Source organism: Acomys russatus, chromosome 32 (assembly GCF_903995435.1).
Source record: "Acomys russatus chromosome 32, mAcoRus1.1, whole genome shotgun sequence".
Taxonomy (NCBI): Eukaryota; Metazoa; Chordata; class Mammalia; order Rodentia; family Muridae; genus Acomys; species Acomys russatus.
This window is the reverse complement of record NC_067168.1, coordinates 19,521,318-19,538,145: the sequence shown is the minus strand read 5'-3', so window position 1 is coordinate 19,538,145 and position 16,828 is coordinate 19,521,318. Positions and strand designations below refer to the sequence as shown.

At 38.9% G+C, this 16,828-nt stretch overlaps 1 protein-coding gene across 1 annotated transcript; it reads right to left on the bottom strand.

Annotated features, from left to right (window-relative positions):
* Nucleotides 1-1,562: 1,562 nt before the first annotated feature.
* On the bottom strand, nucleotides 1,563-16,611 carry LOC127183882 (phospholipid scramblase 2-like). Its single transcript, XM_051139981.1, has 7 exons — nucleotides 16,596-16,611; nucleotides 15,736-15,935; nucleotides 11,653-11,695; nucleotides 6,569-6,789; nucleotides 5,208-5,369; nucleotides 3,782-3,943; nucleotides 1,563-1,622 (listed from the first exon to the last, which is right to left on the bottom strand). Exons 1-7 carry the CDS (start codon nucleotides 16,609-16,611, stop codon nucleotides 1,563-1,565), a joined length of 864 nt encoding a protein of 287 aa, XP_050995938.1.
* Nucleotides 16,612-16,828: the final 217 nt, after the last annotated feature.

Sequence of the window (16,828 nt, the reverse complement as noted above, 5' to 3'; positions counted from 1 at the left end):
AGACGGTAACGCGAGTCACATTCATGAGATGTCGTCATTGGGGAACTCTCTACTATATACACATGGAAGATAGGAGGCAGACGAGCTTAACTGTGTGGCTGGGGGTGGTCAGTCAGAGCTCTGTGGCTGGCTGACTAAGGATCAGAATCCTAGCCCCACCTCCATCTTTTAAACCAAGCATCCTCTTCAAGCATAGTGTTGGCCATTGATTCTCCCCCTGTTCTGGGTTTTATTCTTCCCCCCCTTCCAAGGCCTTCATAGTTTTAGGTGCTGAGAGTAAGGAAGGAAAGTCCCCATAGCTGTTCTCTCTCCCTTGAAAGGAGAATCAGTGTCTGCCCTGGATCCAGAGTGAATTTGATGCAAATGCAAAACCTAAGCCATTTTCCTATCTTTTGAAATCACTGGTCTTCACAATGAAGCCTTTTTCTCACTTTCTACTATGGTTTTTGTAGGCTTTGAACTTTTTCAATCTGACTGTATTTGGAATTCTTCAGTGCTTATACCTCCCTTCCAACCCACCTACCCTAGATAGGAGAGAAAAGAGGTTAGTGGGAACAGGAGAAGTAGACCTTTTTTCATTCATTTCCTTGAAGTGATTACACTCTTCATAGTCAGGGTCTCAGCAGACCCATTAAATAGCAAACTAGTAAGTCAGCAAAGGTGACTGCAGCTGCAGCTGCAGTGGCCAGAAGCCAGAGCAGCAGCAAGAATCCAGAATCTTGAAGCATTCTCTGGAGCATCTCGAAGTGGAGCAATGAACAGCCAAACAATAGGAAATGAAGCTAAGACCAAAAAGACAAAATCTATTGTTTTGGGGCATACACACACACTCACTCACACACACACACACACACACACACACACACACACACACACACGCACACACACACACACACATCCTCCCAGAGTCCATGAATGAATTTATCAGTTGGCAAAGACCATGCCCCCACAAGAGGTGGTTCCTCTTCTAGTGGATAAACATTGTGTTCTCTCATAAGTCTGTTTCCAATGGACAAACCCTGCACACTCTCACACAAGTCTGTTTCACATCCCACACGTAGGATAAAAAAAAAAAAAAAAAAAAAAAACATGTGTACATCCACTACAGGTTTCAGTTTTGGAAATTGCTCATACTCCAGGGCATGGATGAGAGTCTCACAGTTGATACCATTATTAATTGAAATTTTCACTACTGGCAGTTAGGTAAATTGAGGCACAAGAATCACCACAGAAGTTGGAAGATACAGGGTCAGGTACAGAGTCACTCCTCAGTGAAGTGTTTTTTGATGGCAGGACCTGGACTGGAACAGGAAAGTTTCAGACTCTTATGATCATTTTCCCAAAGAAAAAGTGAATATTCACTTTGATAAGCATCTATAAGCTGGTGACTAGGAAGTAAACTGAATAACTGGAAAATCCAATCACACAGCAGTGGAATTATGCACATCCTAGTTTAATTCAAGGAGAGACTAGTGATTTCAGTGGAAGAAACCACCACTGTGTTTCCTTTCGTGTTCATTCAATGTTCGATCTTCACATTTTCTGAGGACACAGTCATCGATTCATGGAAATAATCGTAATTTTGGTCTCTGGCCTTTTCCGCTTTCAAAAAACATGAAATCCTAGATAAGAAGAAAAATGATAAAGTCAATTTTCAGCAATAAAAGTTAGGTTACTTTTCAAATTAATAAAATTCAGGGAACTCAGGAGTGGGATGCGGTAGAGTTTTAAGTTTGAAGCCACATTGGTCTACACAGTGAGACCCTTTCTCAAATCAAAGCAAAGCAAAGACAAACAAGACACCAAAGAATAACCAAAGTATAAACCAAGCCAAAATAAAAAGAATAACGAAGAGAAATGGAGTATATATACTACAAATGTACAAATGAGATACTATACATTCATATGAATCACAGTTTTCATAAAAAACAAAATGGATTGGCCTGGCAAATAGTATGTTACTTGAAATAAGCCAGAAAAAAAAAAATACAGCATATCACACCTCACATACCGAATGTAAAAAAGTTGAGTCCATCATTCTAATCAAAGGAACTAGAATTGTAGCGCCTGACTAAGGTTGGAGGTTGGGTTGGATGAATCAGAGTTGTATCGCAGGTTCTGAAGGCTTATGAATGAAGGATAAACCCTAGCAGTTCACTCATGACCCTATGACTGGAGGTCTATCACTGTACTGTATATTCCAAAGCTGCCAAAAGAGCAGGCTTTAAATGTTCACATTATAAAATAAAGACAATCCTTGAGGTAATGGATATTCAGGTAGCTTGGTTTGATCATTTCATAACACACACTTGTATCAAAATACTGTGTGAAGCCCCATGAATGTATACACAAAACATTTGTCAATTGAAGTAAATAGAACTGTTGCAATACTGAAGTTTTAATTATGCTCAAATTTGTGAGCATAGCCTGCTAAAATCCTAGTAATTTTTATGGTTATTAGCATGACTATGTTTGGCTAACCTATGATTTCATTTCTGATATATCTATGACTTTGCTTCCATTATTGAAAAGCAAATATTAAAGGGGAAAACCTCACCTGAGTGTGGGAGCACACACCTGCAATTCTAGCACTTGGGAGATTCAAGCAGCAGGATTGTCATGACTTTGAGGCCAGTTTGGACTTTAGAGGGATACTAGCTCTCAAGAGAATAATGAATAAAAGCAAATATGTAATATCTAGTGTCTTAGGATTCATATTACTGTGATAATACATCATGATCTAAAGCAACTTGAGGAGGGAAGGGTTTATTTCACCTTACAGGTTCACATCATAGTCATCACTGAAAAATCAGTACAAGAACTGAAACATATGAGGGACCTGTAGACAGGAGCTGATACATAGGCCATCAAACAATGCTGCTTACTGGCTTGCTTGTCATGGCTTAGTCTGCCCTGTTACAGGGGAGCGGACCACCAGTCCAGAGGTAGCATTACCCCAGTGATCTGAGTCCTCCTGCATCATTCATCAATCAAGAAAATGGACTACAGGCTTGACCAGAGGCCAATCTGGTGGGGACATTTTCTCTTCCAAAATGACTCTAGCCTATGTAATTATGCAAGAGTTTCTACTCTACAAGTAACTTTGGGAACCACAGATATTTCCCTGTAACCTTCAACCTTGACACTATGAGAGATTTTTCTGGATGCTCACGAAACTTCTGGTTCTGAGCTTGGAACTTAGTGTGGGCCCTGAAAAATCTCAGGCCACTGTTTTATCCCAAATACTTCCTGTAACATGCTAATTAGGTCTAGAGACTTGATTATATATACTGCACTTCATCCTATTAGATAATTTAACCTTGTATGTCAAGATACAAATCTTTAGGTTTCAGCAAGTTTTATTACATATAAGTATTGATTTTCTGAGGTCTCAACTTAACTTTTTGCTTTGTAAAGTCAGAGCCTCTCATAGATGAGTTTCTTATCTTTGCATTTGAAACTGCCTGCACTCTTTGGATAGAAACTATGCCTCTTGTGAGTCTAAAGTTTAAGAAGCACCTGAGATAACCTCGGAGTTAGAACTAAGTGTCACCTCCTCTACAGAACTTGGGAAGTAAGAACATAATCTTCCTTTGTTTAGTTTCTTTTCTCTAACTTTTTTCCTTTGAGAACTTCATACATACAGACAGAGAAATATAATTATGCTCACACCCCGTCTACCTTAATAAGATGGTGATCTTTACATGTACAGTTTTCTAAGTTATTTCCAGATAGTTCTGGAGACTCCGTGGGAAATAAGAATCACAAGGAACAGACTTACTATGAGGAAACAAGCACCAAGCATCACAGCCTTTATCTTTACATCAAGGTCTAAGGGGAATTGGATGCCAAAATTGTCCATATCTGTCAGTATCTCCTTCAGAAAACCAGACCAATGCTTGGAAATCCTGCCAACCACTGTTTTTTCATCAAGAGATTTGATCTGAATTGGAAACAAAATCAATGAACAAAGGGAAAGGCATAAAAAGTTCTAGAAAACTAATAATAAAACCTTTTTCATTGTTTGAATAACATGAAACAAATATTTTATTCAAATTGTGCTCTCATGTGACTAAATACTGGAAGGGTTGCTGTATAAAATGTGACAATTTCACAATGTTTCCCTAGTGTCCTCACTTGTTTCCTAAAAGTAAATTGTATGCCAGCTTAAGTGCTGTTAGTGTTTCTGAAAATAAAAATAACGCTGTGCATGTCTGGAGGCCTTCTCATGTATTAGATCTCGCTTTACACAAACCAATATATAAAGTATTCATAGTACATACTAAACACACACACACTTGCTTAGAACATTATACATACATGCTTTGTAAGATCTCTTGTATTGTCTCTGCAGCCCCTGTATTCTCTTAGAACTGCTCATGTCTGTGACTAGATATTTAGCTCAATGGAGGCAAGGCTTTCTGTACGTGTAACTGGATTCCAATAGAGGAACAGAAAGCTGCATGGTTGACAAGGGCAGTAGGCAATGTGACAAAGTGAACCTGGAGCCAGGGATCTGTGAGAATGGAGATAGAGTTCTAAGGGCATATTAGGATGGGATAGCCCTCATCAGCTCTAGAATGCTTTGCCCCTGCTGTGAAAATATAGACCTAATGTTTATGAGATATTCTGATCTTTGAAGAGAATCAGCTAGATAAGTGACAAAAATTCCCTCAGCTTTCAAAAAGCCCTCCAAAAGTAAAGCAAAGAAAAATGTTTTCCAATGAACTAATTCAATATAAGGATAGCAAGGAGGCCCAGCGAAGCATAATTGGACACCAGGCACTATGTCTGTACTAACTCTTTCTTTTAAAATAAAGAATAATTTATTTTTATTCTATGTATATAGGTATTCTGGTTACATGTAGATCTGTGCACCATGTGATACAGTGCTTGAGGAGCACTGTGCCCTTAAACTATAAGCTGTTTTTTCCCTTAAATTGCTTCTCATAGGTATTGGTTACACCAATGAGAAGAGTAGACAATACAGAAGTTGTGGATATTTTTAAGATGGCTGCACCTTTTTCTCCTTTAATAGGAGAAGCATTGACCTTTTGTTGGACCACAAAATATTTCTCTGACCACCTTATTTCTCTTTTGAAATATTCATACAAAAATATCTTCCTTTAATACAATGGTAGCTTCTTGCAAAATATGTCCTATTTAATAAGGAAAGAAAATCCAATGAAGACGATCTCATCTGCTACCTCAAAATCAACGTTTCCTCCACAGCTGCATGTGACACATGGACCAATAATTCTTAGAACAGCCTGCTTCTTCTCATTCTGAACTGTGAACTTTGGCTGGCATGGGTGCCAGGTCTGAGTAATATAACCTATTGGCACACCAGGAGGAGCTTGGACTTCTATCTACAAATAGAAAAACATTGGTAAATATGTTTACCCTCATACTGTGTATTTGTGGCTTCATTTACCAAGAATGGCTCCAATCTACAACACCCCTTAATTAGATCAACGCTGTTTCTTTTTTCTTAATTCATGGAGGAGGCAACTACACCAAAGAAAGGTGAATTAACTTGCACCAGATTCTTCAGCTAGTACATAGACGGGATGAATTGAACTCTTAAAAGCTTGGATGCTTCATTAATATGCTCATTAATAAATACCGTCTAAATTATTTACAACCTTTTTTCTTGAGCTTGTTTATAAACAGTAGCTTATCTACATGGACAGAACTGTGGTCACTGGAGAATTTCCAACTGTTAGTCCTGAGATTGTATGAGAGGACTTCAAGCACTGTGCTCACGCCCCTGCTATCTATTTACTAGGAGGCCCATGCAGGATCATTTCTTTTTTTTTTTTTTTTTAATTTTTTGTTGTTAATTTATTCTTGTTACATCTCAATGGTTATCCCATCCCTTGTGTCCTCCCATTCTTCCCTCCCTCCCCTTTCCCCCTTATTCCCCTCCCCTATGACTGTTCCTGAGGGGGATTACCTTCCCCTGTATATGCTCATAGGGTATCAAGTCTCTTCTCGGTAACCTGATGACCAGGCTTCATGACCAAGTTATATGGCTGCTCAGTTGTAGGATGTTCCTCATCAAACACATTCTCCTCAGATATTGCTACATTCATTTCTAGAACAATATTCCAGGACATCCTCAGACATGTAGCTCCATTACTTTGAGTCATACCTGTCATGATCATATCTGACAAGAGATGTGGCCAAATGCCTTCCTGTGAACACCTGAAACTGTCATTTGAACTGTTACTCAACTACAAAGGGGAGATTACTCAAGAACGCAAGCTTACTTATGTATGTTCCTTCCTATACAGCTCAATGAAGACCAAAGTATTGCTCATGGATCGTTTTTTTTAATGTCAATAACATGGTAAATATTCTTTGTTTGTCTGTTTGTTTCAGGACAGGGCTTCTCTGTGTGTGTTCTTGGCTGTCCTAGACTTGCTTTGTAGACCAGGCTGGCCCTCAAATTCACAGAGATCCACCTCCCTCTGCCTCCCTGAGTGCTGGGATTGCCCAGAAGCAAAAAAAAAAAAAAAATCTTCATAAACTATCTTGCTAATTGGGTGGGTAAGTATTCACAGACCTTTTGGAGGCAGCAGGGAAAGAGACAAGAGTCACATCTTAGTGGTCGCTTCAGAGCGATGACTTCATGACCTGAGTTATCAAGGATACTCATGGAGAAAGGCCTGTAGTCCCCACAGCAAAGGCGTGTGAAAAAACTAGACTCTTCTACTGCATAGTAAACCTTCTGCCCAAGTTTGTCTTTGATTTTGTATTTGTTAGCAGTTTCAATACCTAAAATGGCTAAAAACAAAAACAAAAAACAAAGGATGAAATCATAATCAACCATGCATTAAAGTTCTTAAGCTATCCTAAGACGGTATAATATATAGATAGATAGTCCAGGTTTAGATGATATTCCAAGAAGTTCAAGGGATGGCAAAGAGAAGATACACATATATTCCATTCTTAGTGAAGGAAAGGCAAAAGAAAAAGAAGAGAAGCTAGCAAACTAAGACAAAATTGAGTGCTTCTGGGAGACATGGAAAACAAAGCACTTATTGTTGGTACCTCTATGGTCCAATTCATGAAGGAGACTGCTATATGGGATGGAGACAGTGGTGAAAGATGTGTGGATAAATGTTCACTTCTGTAGCATGTGTTATTGAGTGGCTAAAGAATGCATGATGTTTAAAAATTACTATAGTAAACCAGTTGGGTTAAGATTTTGTTTTATAAACCGTAGTTTCTTTTGCACTATAGTGGAGCAGTAGGGAGATGTACACTCCATGCACACATGTAACATGGGAGAGATTGAAAATGGAAGGTGAATAACAACATTGTACTGAGCACAGGGTGCCATTGAGGAGTGGAGGTGGGTCCTGGACAGGGAATGAGTGTGAGAAAGTGCATGGCAACTCAGTTCGAATTTCAACTGTCATATCGCAGTGCTATGCCATTATATCACAATGCAACAGGCATCACTAATGAAGTCCTCTTTCGTGGTGTTTATTTTATGATAAAAACAGAAAGGAGTCAAAGGCAGATAATCAGATGTCATCTTACCAAAAGCTAGTGATGGGAACTAGCTTCTCGCGTTTAGAGACAGAATCAATTAATAGTCAAATTTGTTCATGGAAAAATGTCCTTCAGAAGTCTTAGTACTGTGGACTTATTTCTGAGTCTTTGATGAGACTTGAAGTACCCTTGGAAGCAGTCTCTTTTAATTAATTTATTTATTATAATTTATTCACATTTCATCCCATTGTTATCCCCTTGCTCTTCAAGTTCCTACCCGGCCCTTCATCTTCTGCCTTATTTCCCTCCCCTAGATCTCTGCCAGAAAAGGACTTCCTCCCCCACCATATGACAACAGCCTATCAGGTCTCATCAGGGTAACCTGCATCCCCTTCCTCTGTGTGTCCACAAGGCCACCAGTCTCTTAAAAATTGACACACACCACAAATATTTTACCAAAAAAAATTGTTAACTATTTTGATAATTAATTATTTAAATTTAGAGAGCATCTATAATTCAAATAGCAGTTCAGTTATGTAGCTTATTCTATACTTGTTTATCTGTAAAGTGACACCAACAAAGCATACAGGGCCTCTAATTTCCTCCCAGTTCTTTGGAAAACTAAAACTCAGAAAATGAAAGAATCTATATGAAGGATATAGTTCAGTGGTAGTATAATTGGTTAGTATACACAAGACTGGAGATTTGAGTCCTAGGCATGTAAACACACACACACACACACACACACACACACACACACACACACACACACACACACTATATATGGTTCTATCTGTAGCATCTATTTACTTTCCAATAAGAGTAAGGTAAAAATGTTCATCATAAACTCATGTGGTGAAAATCAGTAAAAAAAAAAAAAAAAATCCACAAAAATCAGGGACTAGACAAGGCTGCCCACTCTCTCTATATCTCTTCAATATAGTTCTGGAAGTTCTAGCTACAGCAATAAGACAACAAAGGGAGATAAAGGGGATCCAAATAGGAATGGAGGAAGTCAAATTATCCCTAATCACAGATGATATGATAGTGTACATAAGTGACCCCCAAAATTCCACCAGCGAACTCCTACAGCTGATAAACACCTTCAGCAAATTGGCTGGATACAAAATTAACTAAAAGAAAGTCAGTAGCCTTCCTGTATACAAATGACAATCATGCTGAGAAAGAAATTAGGGAAACTACACCCTTTACGGCAGCCACAAGAAACATAAAGTATCTAGGAGTAACTATTACCAAGCAAGTGAAAGACTTGTTTGAAAATAACTTCAAATCTCTGAAGAATGAGATTAATGAAGACATCAGAAGATGGAAAGATCTCCCTTGTTTGTGGATTGGGAGAATTAACATAATAAAAATGGCCATCTTACCAAAAGCAATTTACAGATTCAATGCAATCACTATCAAAATACTTACACAATTTTTTAAAGACATTGAAAGATCAATTTTCAACTTCATAAGCAAAAACAAAACAAAACAAAACAAAACAAAAAACCAGAATAGCTAAAACGAACCTGTATGATAAAAGATCCTCCAGAGGAATCTCCATAACTGATCTCAAGCTGTACTATAGAGCAACAGTAATTAAAACAGCATGGTACTACATAACAATAGGCTGGTTGATCAATAGAATCGAATCAAAGACCCAGAAATAAATCCATACACCTATGGACACTTGATCTTTGACAAAGAAGCCAAATCTGTTCAATGGAAAAGGACAGCATCCTCAACAACTGGTCCTGGTCTAACTGGATGTCTACATGTAGAAAAATGCAATTAGACCCATATTTGTCACTATGCACAAAACTCAAGTCCAAGTGAATTAAAGACCTCCACAGAAAATAAGAGACACTAAATCTGCTAGAAGAAAAAGTGGAAAAGAGCCTGGAACTCATTGGCACAGGAGACAACTTCCTGAACAGAACACCAACAGCCCAGGCTCTAAGGTCAACAATTAATAAATGGGACCTCATGAGGCTGAGAAGCTTCTATAAGGCAGAAGACACTGTCAACAGAACAAGGCAACAGCCTACAGACTGGGAAAAAATCTTCACTATCCCTACATCTGAACACCACCAAATCAAATAACCCAATTAAGAAATGGGGCTCAGAATTAAACAGAGAATTCTCAACAGAGGAATATCGAATGGCTGAAAAACACTTAAAGAAATGTTCAATTTCCTTAGTTATCAGAGAAATGCAAATCAAAATGACTCTGAGATTGCATCTTACATCCATCAGAATGGCTAAGATCAAAAACTCAAGTTACAGCATATGCTGGCGAGGATGTGGAGAAAGGGGAACATTCTTCATTGCTGGTGAGAGTGCAAACTTATACAACCACTTTGGAAATCAAGCTGGTGCTTTCTCAGAAAACTAGAAATAGGGCTACCTCAAAACCCAGCTTTTCTACCCCTTAGGATATACCCAAAAGATGCTCCACCACACAACAAGGACATTTGCTCAACCATGTTCATGTCAGCCTTATTTGTAACAGCCAGAATCTGGAAACAACCTAGATGTCCCTCAGTCAAAGAATGGATAAAGAAACTGTGGTACATTACAGTATGGACTACTACTCAGCTATTAAAAACAAGGATATCCTGAAATTTGCAGGCAAACAGATGAAACTAGAAATGATCATCCTGAGTGAGTTATCTCAGACTCAGAAAGACACACATGGTATATACTCACTTATAATTGGACACTAGCCCAACAAGGATGTCCCCTAAAAGTCTTCACTTACCAGGAGTTTGGGATAGGTGCTGGGACTTCCTATTGGGACTCCAGGTGAGAGAGGTAAAGGAGAATGGGGAAACAGAAGGATCCATAAGGTCCTAGAACCCTACAAGAAGACCATCAAGGCTGGTGGGTCTGGACTTGGGCGGGGGGGGGGGGGGCTTCTGCTCAATCTATTGTACCAACCAAGGACAATGAATGCAGTAAACTTAAAACGCCTATTCAGATCTAGCCTATGGACAGCACATTCTCCATAGTTGTGTGGAGAGCAGGGAATGACTTTGACATGAACTCTGGTGCCCCCTATTTGACCCCTTCCTCTTGGTGGGGAGGCCTGGTGGCACTCAGAGGAAGAGTAAGCAGTATACCAGGATGAGACCTGGTCGGCTGTGATCATATGCTGGGTGAGGAGGTCTCCTTCTGTCCCAGACCTAGGGGAGGGGAATAGGGTGAAAGAGGGAGAAAGGGGGGAACAGGAAGATACAAGTGAAGGGACAACAATTTAAATGTAATCTGAATAAATTATTTAAATAAAAATTTAAAAACATATTCCAAAGATACTACAATATCAGATGATGTACATTAAAGGCAATTTAATGACATAAATAAAATTACATATTTTACTAAGTCAAGAAGCGTGCCTGCCACCCAATGTATATTCTAATCTCTTCTGAGGGAAAAGATTTCCAAACAGGCCTCTAGATTCCAAAGATGGCCTCTAGATTTCAGTTAATTTTTATAATGCTCTGATGGATAGGAGATGCAAGTTCATACCTCTTCCTGCCGTATCTTTCCCCCAGCAGTTGTCACATGTTCTAGTAGCTTCCTCAGTTCCTTTATACACCTGCACACACTTGACCTGAGGAGACATCTGTGGGCACCTGGCCTATGCTCTTACTCAGTAACTCCAGTACAAAAGAGCCCTCTGCTGACGTGAGAAGTGCAGAGGACCCCTATAAAACCTAGATTCCATGGTCAGGGCACTAACAATGATTTTACAGAGCATCTCCATGCCATTTCCAAAGCACCAATGACTGTGGGACCTGAGACATTTCCTGAAGCTCTCTGCATGTCTCACACTGGTCACAGCTTAGCAGAAAGCAGCTAAGAAATCCAGTATGGCGATAAAACATGCAGTGATTTGTAGCGATGAGGACTAAGGTAAGTTTTGGGTGTTCTCTTTCAAAGTCGTGTCTATCAAAAGGGCAGCTGGCCAATATTTGCCAACAGGTATATTTTCAGAAATGAAAATATCCTGATAAAGTCATGTGTTTAAAGGCTATGAGGGAATACATCATATGCACTCAAGCTTGCCACCCTGCCTCATCAAGAATGCTGTATTTGTAGTGTTGAGCATGCCTTTCTAGAAATATGAAAGGAATAAATACACACCTTCCACAAACTCAAACTGCTGATGAATCACAATATGATCTATCTGTCACAGTGAAAAGAAAATCAAGAAGTTCAGATGATTCACATAACCAAATTTAGATTTACATATTTGTTATTTAATATTATTTATAAGCATTTGCCAAGCATTTATCAGCATCAAATTCTCATAATTGTTTATTTATGAATAACCCCATATTTAACAGCTTTTCCACTAAAATACATATCTACTGAATGTATTCACTATTAATGTGGGGGAACTAGGTCAGTTTGGCTTAATTTGAATTATCTATAAAAATTAGAAAGCAAAGATCTTTCTAGATGGTTTTTATAAAATCTGAAAACAAATATAAAATTGTGCTTATTATATTTATAAAAAAAGCAAGTGCTATTGTAAACTACATGCAGTACTACTAAACCCAGAATTTTCTTTCTCTTACTGTTGGCATTGAAACATTGTATTTGTCTACTAGAAGCAGTGTCTATAAAAATATAATTTTACTAATTACAAGTAAATAGTAGATAACGCTACACACAGAACATAAATTCATTTTCAGTACTGTTACTGAATCTGACCTCTAAGATTTACTAAATGTTTATTTAAAACACCAGGGCATATATTCAGTATTGTGACTAAGGAACACAGGATACAGAATCAAGGTATGAGCTTTAAGAAGGAAGTCTGCCTTCCTGGGCTTATAACTCTGAGCCACTAAGGCAACTTTTATGGACCATAGTTTCCTCTTGAGTAAATGGTTACAATCATCGAACTTACACATCATAGAGGTTCTGTAAAGCACAGCTAACCCTTATAACATTATTTTGTATAAACATTCCCCCCTCTCCTCACATCCATGCCAGATTTTGTTGTCAATTGCCTTTTTGATAATGGCTCAGAGTGAGATAGAACATTAAAAATATTTTAATCTACATTTCATATCTCAGTACAGGGAACACTTTTAAAGGTGCTTACGAGCCATGGGAATTTCTTCTTTTTGGGAACTCTCTGGTCAAATCTACAGCCTCATTTTTTTGTTGAGCGTTTTGTTTTCTTGATATTTAGTTTTTTGAGTTCTTTCTATACTCCACATACTAATCATTTGTCATATGTATAGGTAGCAAAAATTTTCTTCTGTTCCCTGGGCTTCCTCTCCACTCATTTAACAGTTTGTGTTAAGAAAGTGTATTTTCATGAGAGACCATTGCTTGATTGTCAGTCCTATTTTCCATACTCCTGGCGTCCTATTTAGAAAGTCCTCACCATGCCTATGTGTGGAAGTGTACTCATTACTTTTCCCTCTAATACTTTCAGAGCATCAGGTCTTAGGATCCCTGAGTTATACTCTTAGTGGGATTATACATTAATGCAGACACAATGAAAGTCGATCTGAAAGTTTTGCAGAAGATTGAGAATAAAACTTCCATATGTCCCAGCTATGTCACTTATGGACACATACTCAAAGAACTCTATATGTTACTGCAGAGATGTCTGTACCCATATGGTCATTGCTGCTCTATTCAAAATAGCTAAGAGATAGAATAAACCTAGATATTCACCAACTGATGACTGGATAATGAAAATGTAGTACATACAGACAGTGGAATTTTATCCATCTGTAGAGAAAATTGAAATGATAAAATCTGAAGGTGAATTGATAGAACTGGAAGATACTATGGTGAGTGAAGTAAGCTCTAACTTAGAAAAATCAAACACCATATGCTCCCTCCCACATCCAGACAGATTTGAATATTTAGATGTGTCAATTTAAGTTGTAATGTCTGTATAAACCCCAATGGAAGAAGAGGAATAGAAGGGCTGTGAAAGCTGAAGAGGCCTTATAGCAACTGGAGGAGATAGCATACACGCGATATTAAAACTGAGGCAATACTGGGAATTGCAAGTTTGAAACAGGGTGAGTGACTGGGGAGATCAGAAGGAACACAGAGAGGGTTAACAAAGACCAAGACGAAGAACGCACATCACAACTTACTACTCTATAGGCTTCATGATTTTAAAATGTCAGAATGAATGTACCATGCATGAGTGGATAATGATTATCTTAGAAGTCATGGGTTATTCGAATAAAATCCAAGTGACCGGAGTGGAACATCTCCCTAGGAATTACTGACAAATAAGGTCCCAGAGCCTCCTCAAACTGCACAGGCTCTGGCCATTGGCACTGATTGCCCACCGGAAGTAGAGCTCTCTTCCTGGAGCTCCTATACACTATGGCAGGACCCATACTTCAGCTGAACTGGAAGCTTCCTTCACATGCTGCTAGATTTCAAAAGTTTAGGACCTTCAGACCTTGTATAGTTTATAATACCAACTTGCCAGCAAGATGCCCTACTGCTGAAACAGTGGCACAGCTCTTATGCAGGAAACAACTGATTTCTTTATAGGATTTGAGGTCTGACACCTTGAACTGTGGACCTGGCCAAAGCCACATGGTTGGGAACGTCCAAGGCACTGGGCATGGACCTAGCCCTTTACTAAATGGAGATATCAGCAAACTGCCTCCAAAATATTTATATTTATAGACAGACTCCGTATTGCCCTCAATCTTGATCAAAGACACATACTTCTCTTTGCAGTGAATGTTGAACTAATGCAGAGATCCATCACTGGCCAAGGTGCTGCTAACAAGTGCTTGTTGAGTGCTTAGTCCTAACTGGAACACCCCTATCCCGGTATCATCCACCCCATGGCTTAGAACATCACAGAAGATGGGGCAGAAAGAATGAGCCAGACGATGAGAAGAGGCCAATGAAGTACTGCCTTACAAGGATGAACTCAGAGAAGCTGTGTTTCCCTGCATAGGGTCCACACAAGGCTGAGCTTGTAACCATTTAGTCACAGATAATAAAGAGGTTCACAGGGCTCAAAAATCCCTGACTGGAAGACTGTTGTTGGTCTTAGGCTGCTGGGGTGAAGTCTTTAGTGATTTAGCTGCTAGGAACTTACCTATACACCTGTGGATAGGGCAATACAGATGCCCAAGGAGAGCTCTATTTAAATTATATGGGTTTCTTTTTTAAATGTATTATAATTTATTCAGATCACATCCCAATTGTTATCCCTCTGCTTGTATCTTCCCATTCCCACCTTCTCTCACTCTTCCTCCCCATTCCCTTCCCCTAGACCTCTGACAGAAGAGGGCCTCCTCCTCTCACTATATGACCACAGCCAATCAGGTCTCATATCCTGCTTCCCCTTCCTCTGTGTACCAGCCAGGCCTATCCACCAAGGGAAAATAATCAATTCAGGGGCACCAGAGTTTGTGTCAGAGGCAGTCCCCACTCTCCCCCACCACCATGGACAAAATGAAGGCCTACAGAATGGAAAAAGATCTTCGCCAACCCTATATCTAACAAAGGGCTAATATCCAAAATATATAAAGAACTCAAGAAATTAAATGCTGCCAAGCCAAATTAAATGGGGGTACAGAGATAAACACAGAAATCTCAACAGAGGACCATCAAATGGTTGAGAAACACCTAAAGGAATGTTCAACTTCCTTAGTTATCTAGGCAAACAGTCAAACAAAATACATATACGCATACACGCAAAGACAAGAAAATGGGATGAGGCCTTGGTCGGAAATACTTGTGGGAATAGGAGCAAGAGAAGTAGGTGGATTAATGTGACTACAATGTTATTGTAGACATGTATGAACTTGTTAAATAATAAATTAATGAATTTATTAAATATTGTGATTATAACAAAGTCTAGAAACATGTTTTAAATGTATACTAGTGTTTGACCATTGTCATAAGTCACTTCCAAGGTAATAGAAAATATAGTTTCCTAAGGAATTTAAACTTTGCTTCACAAATAAAACAAATCCATAAAAATAAGAGGGATTCATTAAGAAGAATACATAGCCATGTTTTGTAATAATCTCAACACTTGGGATCCTGAGGTAGATAATGAGGAAGTCCAGGCCAGCCTGTGGCACCAAAAGCACCCTTTGTCAAAATAAAATTTTACTGTCTCTACCTTTTATGAATAAATGGTGATTTCCTCCACATAAGTAAAATGGATGTATGGTTTTACTTATAAACTTTTTATTCATCTGAACTCACTGAGAGTAAATATTCCAATCCAGGTGGCACATCAGAGTAGGTGATGCTGGAATCCATGGGGCCTACATCAGGTCCACCTGGGTGGCTAGATTCTGGTTGGCTTTGGATAACAAAAAAGGCTGAGCCTGCATCTGCATAGAAGGATGGTGGGGCTGGGTAGCCAGTCCGAGGCCCTGAGGAATCAGGATGTCCCGAAGTTCCTGAAACAGGAGTAAGCCAAATAATGTGTTACTGCACAGAAAAGTGAAATATGACTATTCATTTTGGAATTACTCTGTCTATAAGTTGACATCTCAACTCTTGTACCTATGAACTTTAAAGTGTGGTTGCTATTTTTTATCCCAATGAAGCATCTGTAATTTCATATCTACCTGTTTTGAGGGTACCGAGTTGTGAAGAGAGGAGACAGAAAACTTTTCCTTTAGCTCTGTATCAATTCAAACATTCCCATCTGGAGGAAAGAGGACAACTCATAATCCTCAGGAAGTAAACAAATCTAACTTATCAGAAAAAGCTAAACTGTAGAACAGTCACACAATCACAAGATTACAGGAGCAGTTATAAACTGCTGTGGAGACCAGACTCTCCTGCCATTTGAGCTGTCTCCAAATTATGCTGAGAGTTGTAGGGACATATTTTTTTGTGAGTTATAAACCAACCAGAATGTGCTAAGCTATTTCATGCTGCAGCTGGCTAAGAGACAGCCATACTATTGTATGTAACCTGTTCCCCATAGTCCTCTAAAATCCTCAAATTGGACTTTTGTGAGGTTGATGTTTTGGTATGTTAATGGTGACCGATCTTGAGTAAGAAGACATCTGTTCAGAATTCCATGAAAAAAATTAGCACAACACCCTTACCATTCAAATATGACATGTTTAATATGTGAGATGAAAGCATGAATGACTAGAGTTATTTATATGAAAGTTTTGGCATGTGTTCATGGAAAAAGGTGTTAATGAGAAAACCAAAGCAAAGGATGTGAACTATTATTTCTAGGACCAAAGTATCCTGCCAAAAAGAATACGGTAACTTAAAATCCTGAACAATAATGTCTCCTCTAGGTCTAGAACAGGGGACGGTCTTCTACTGT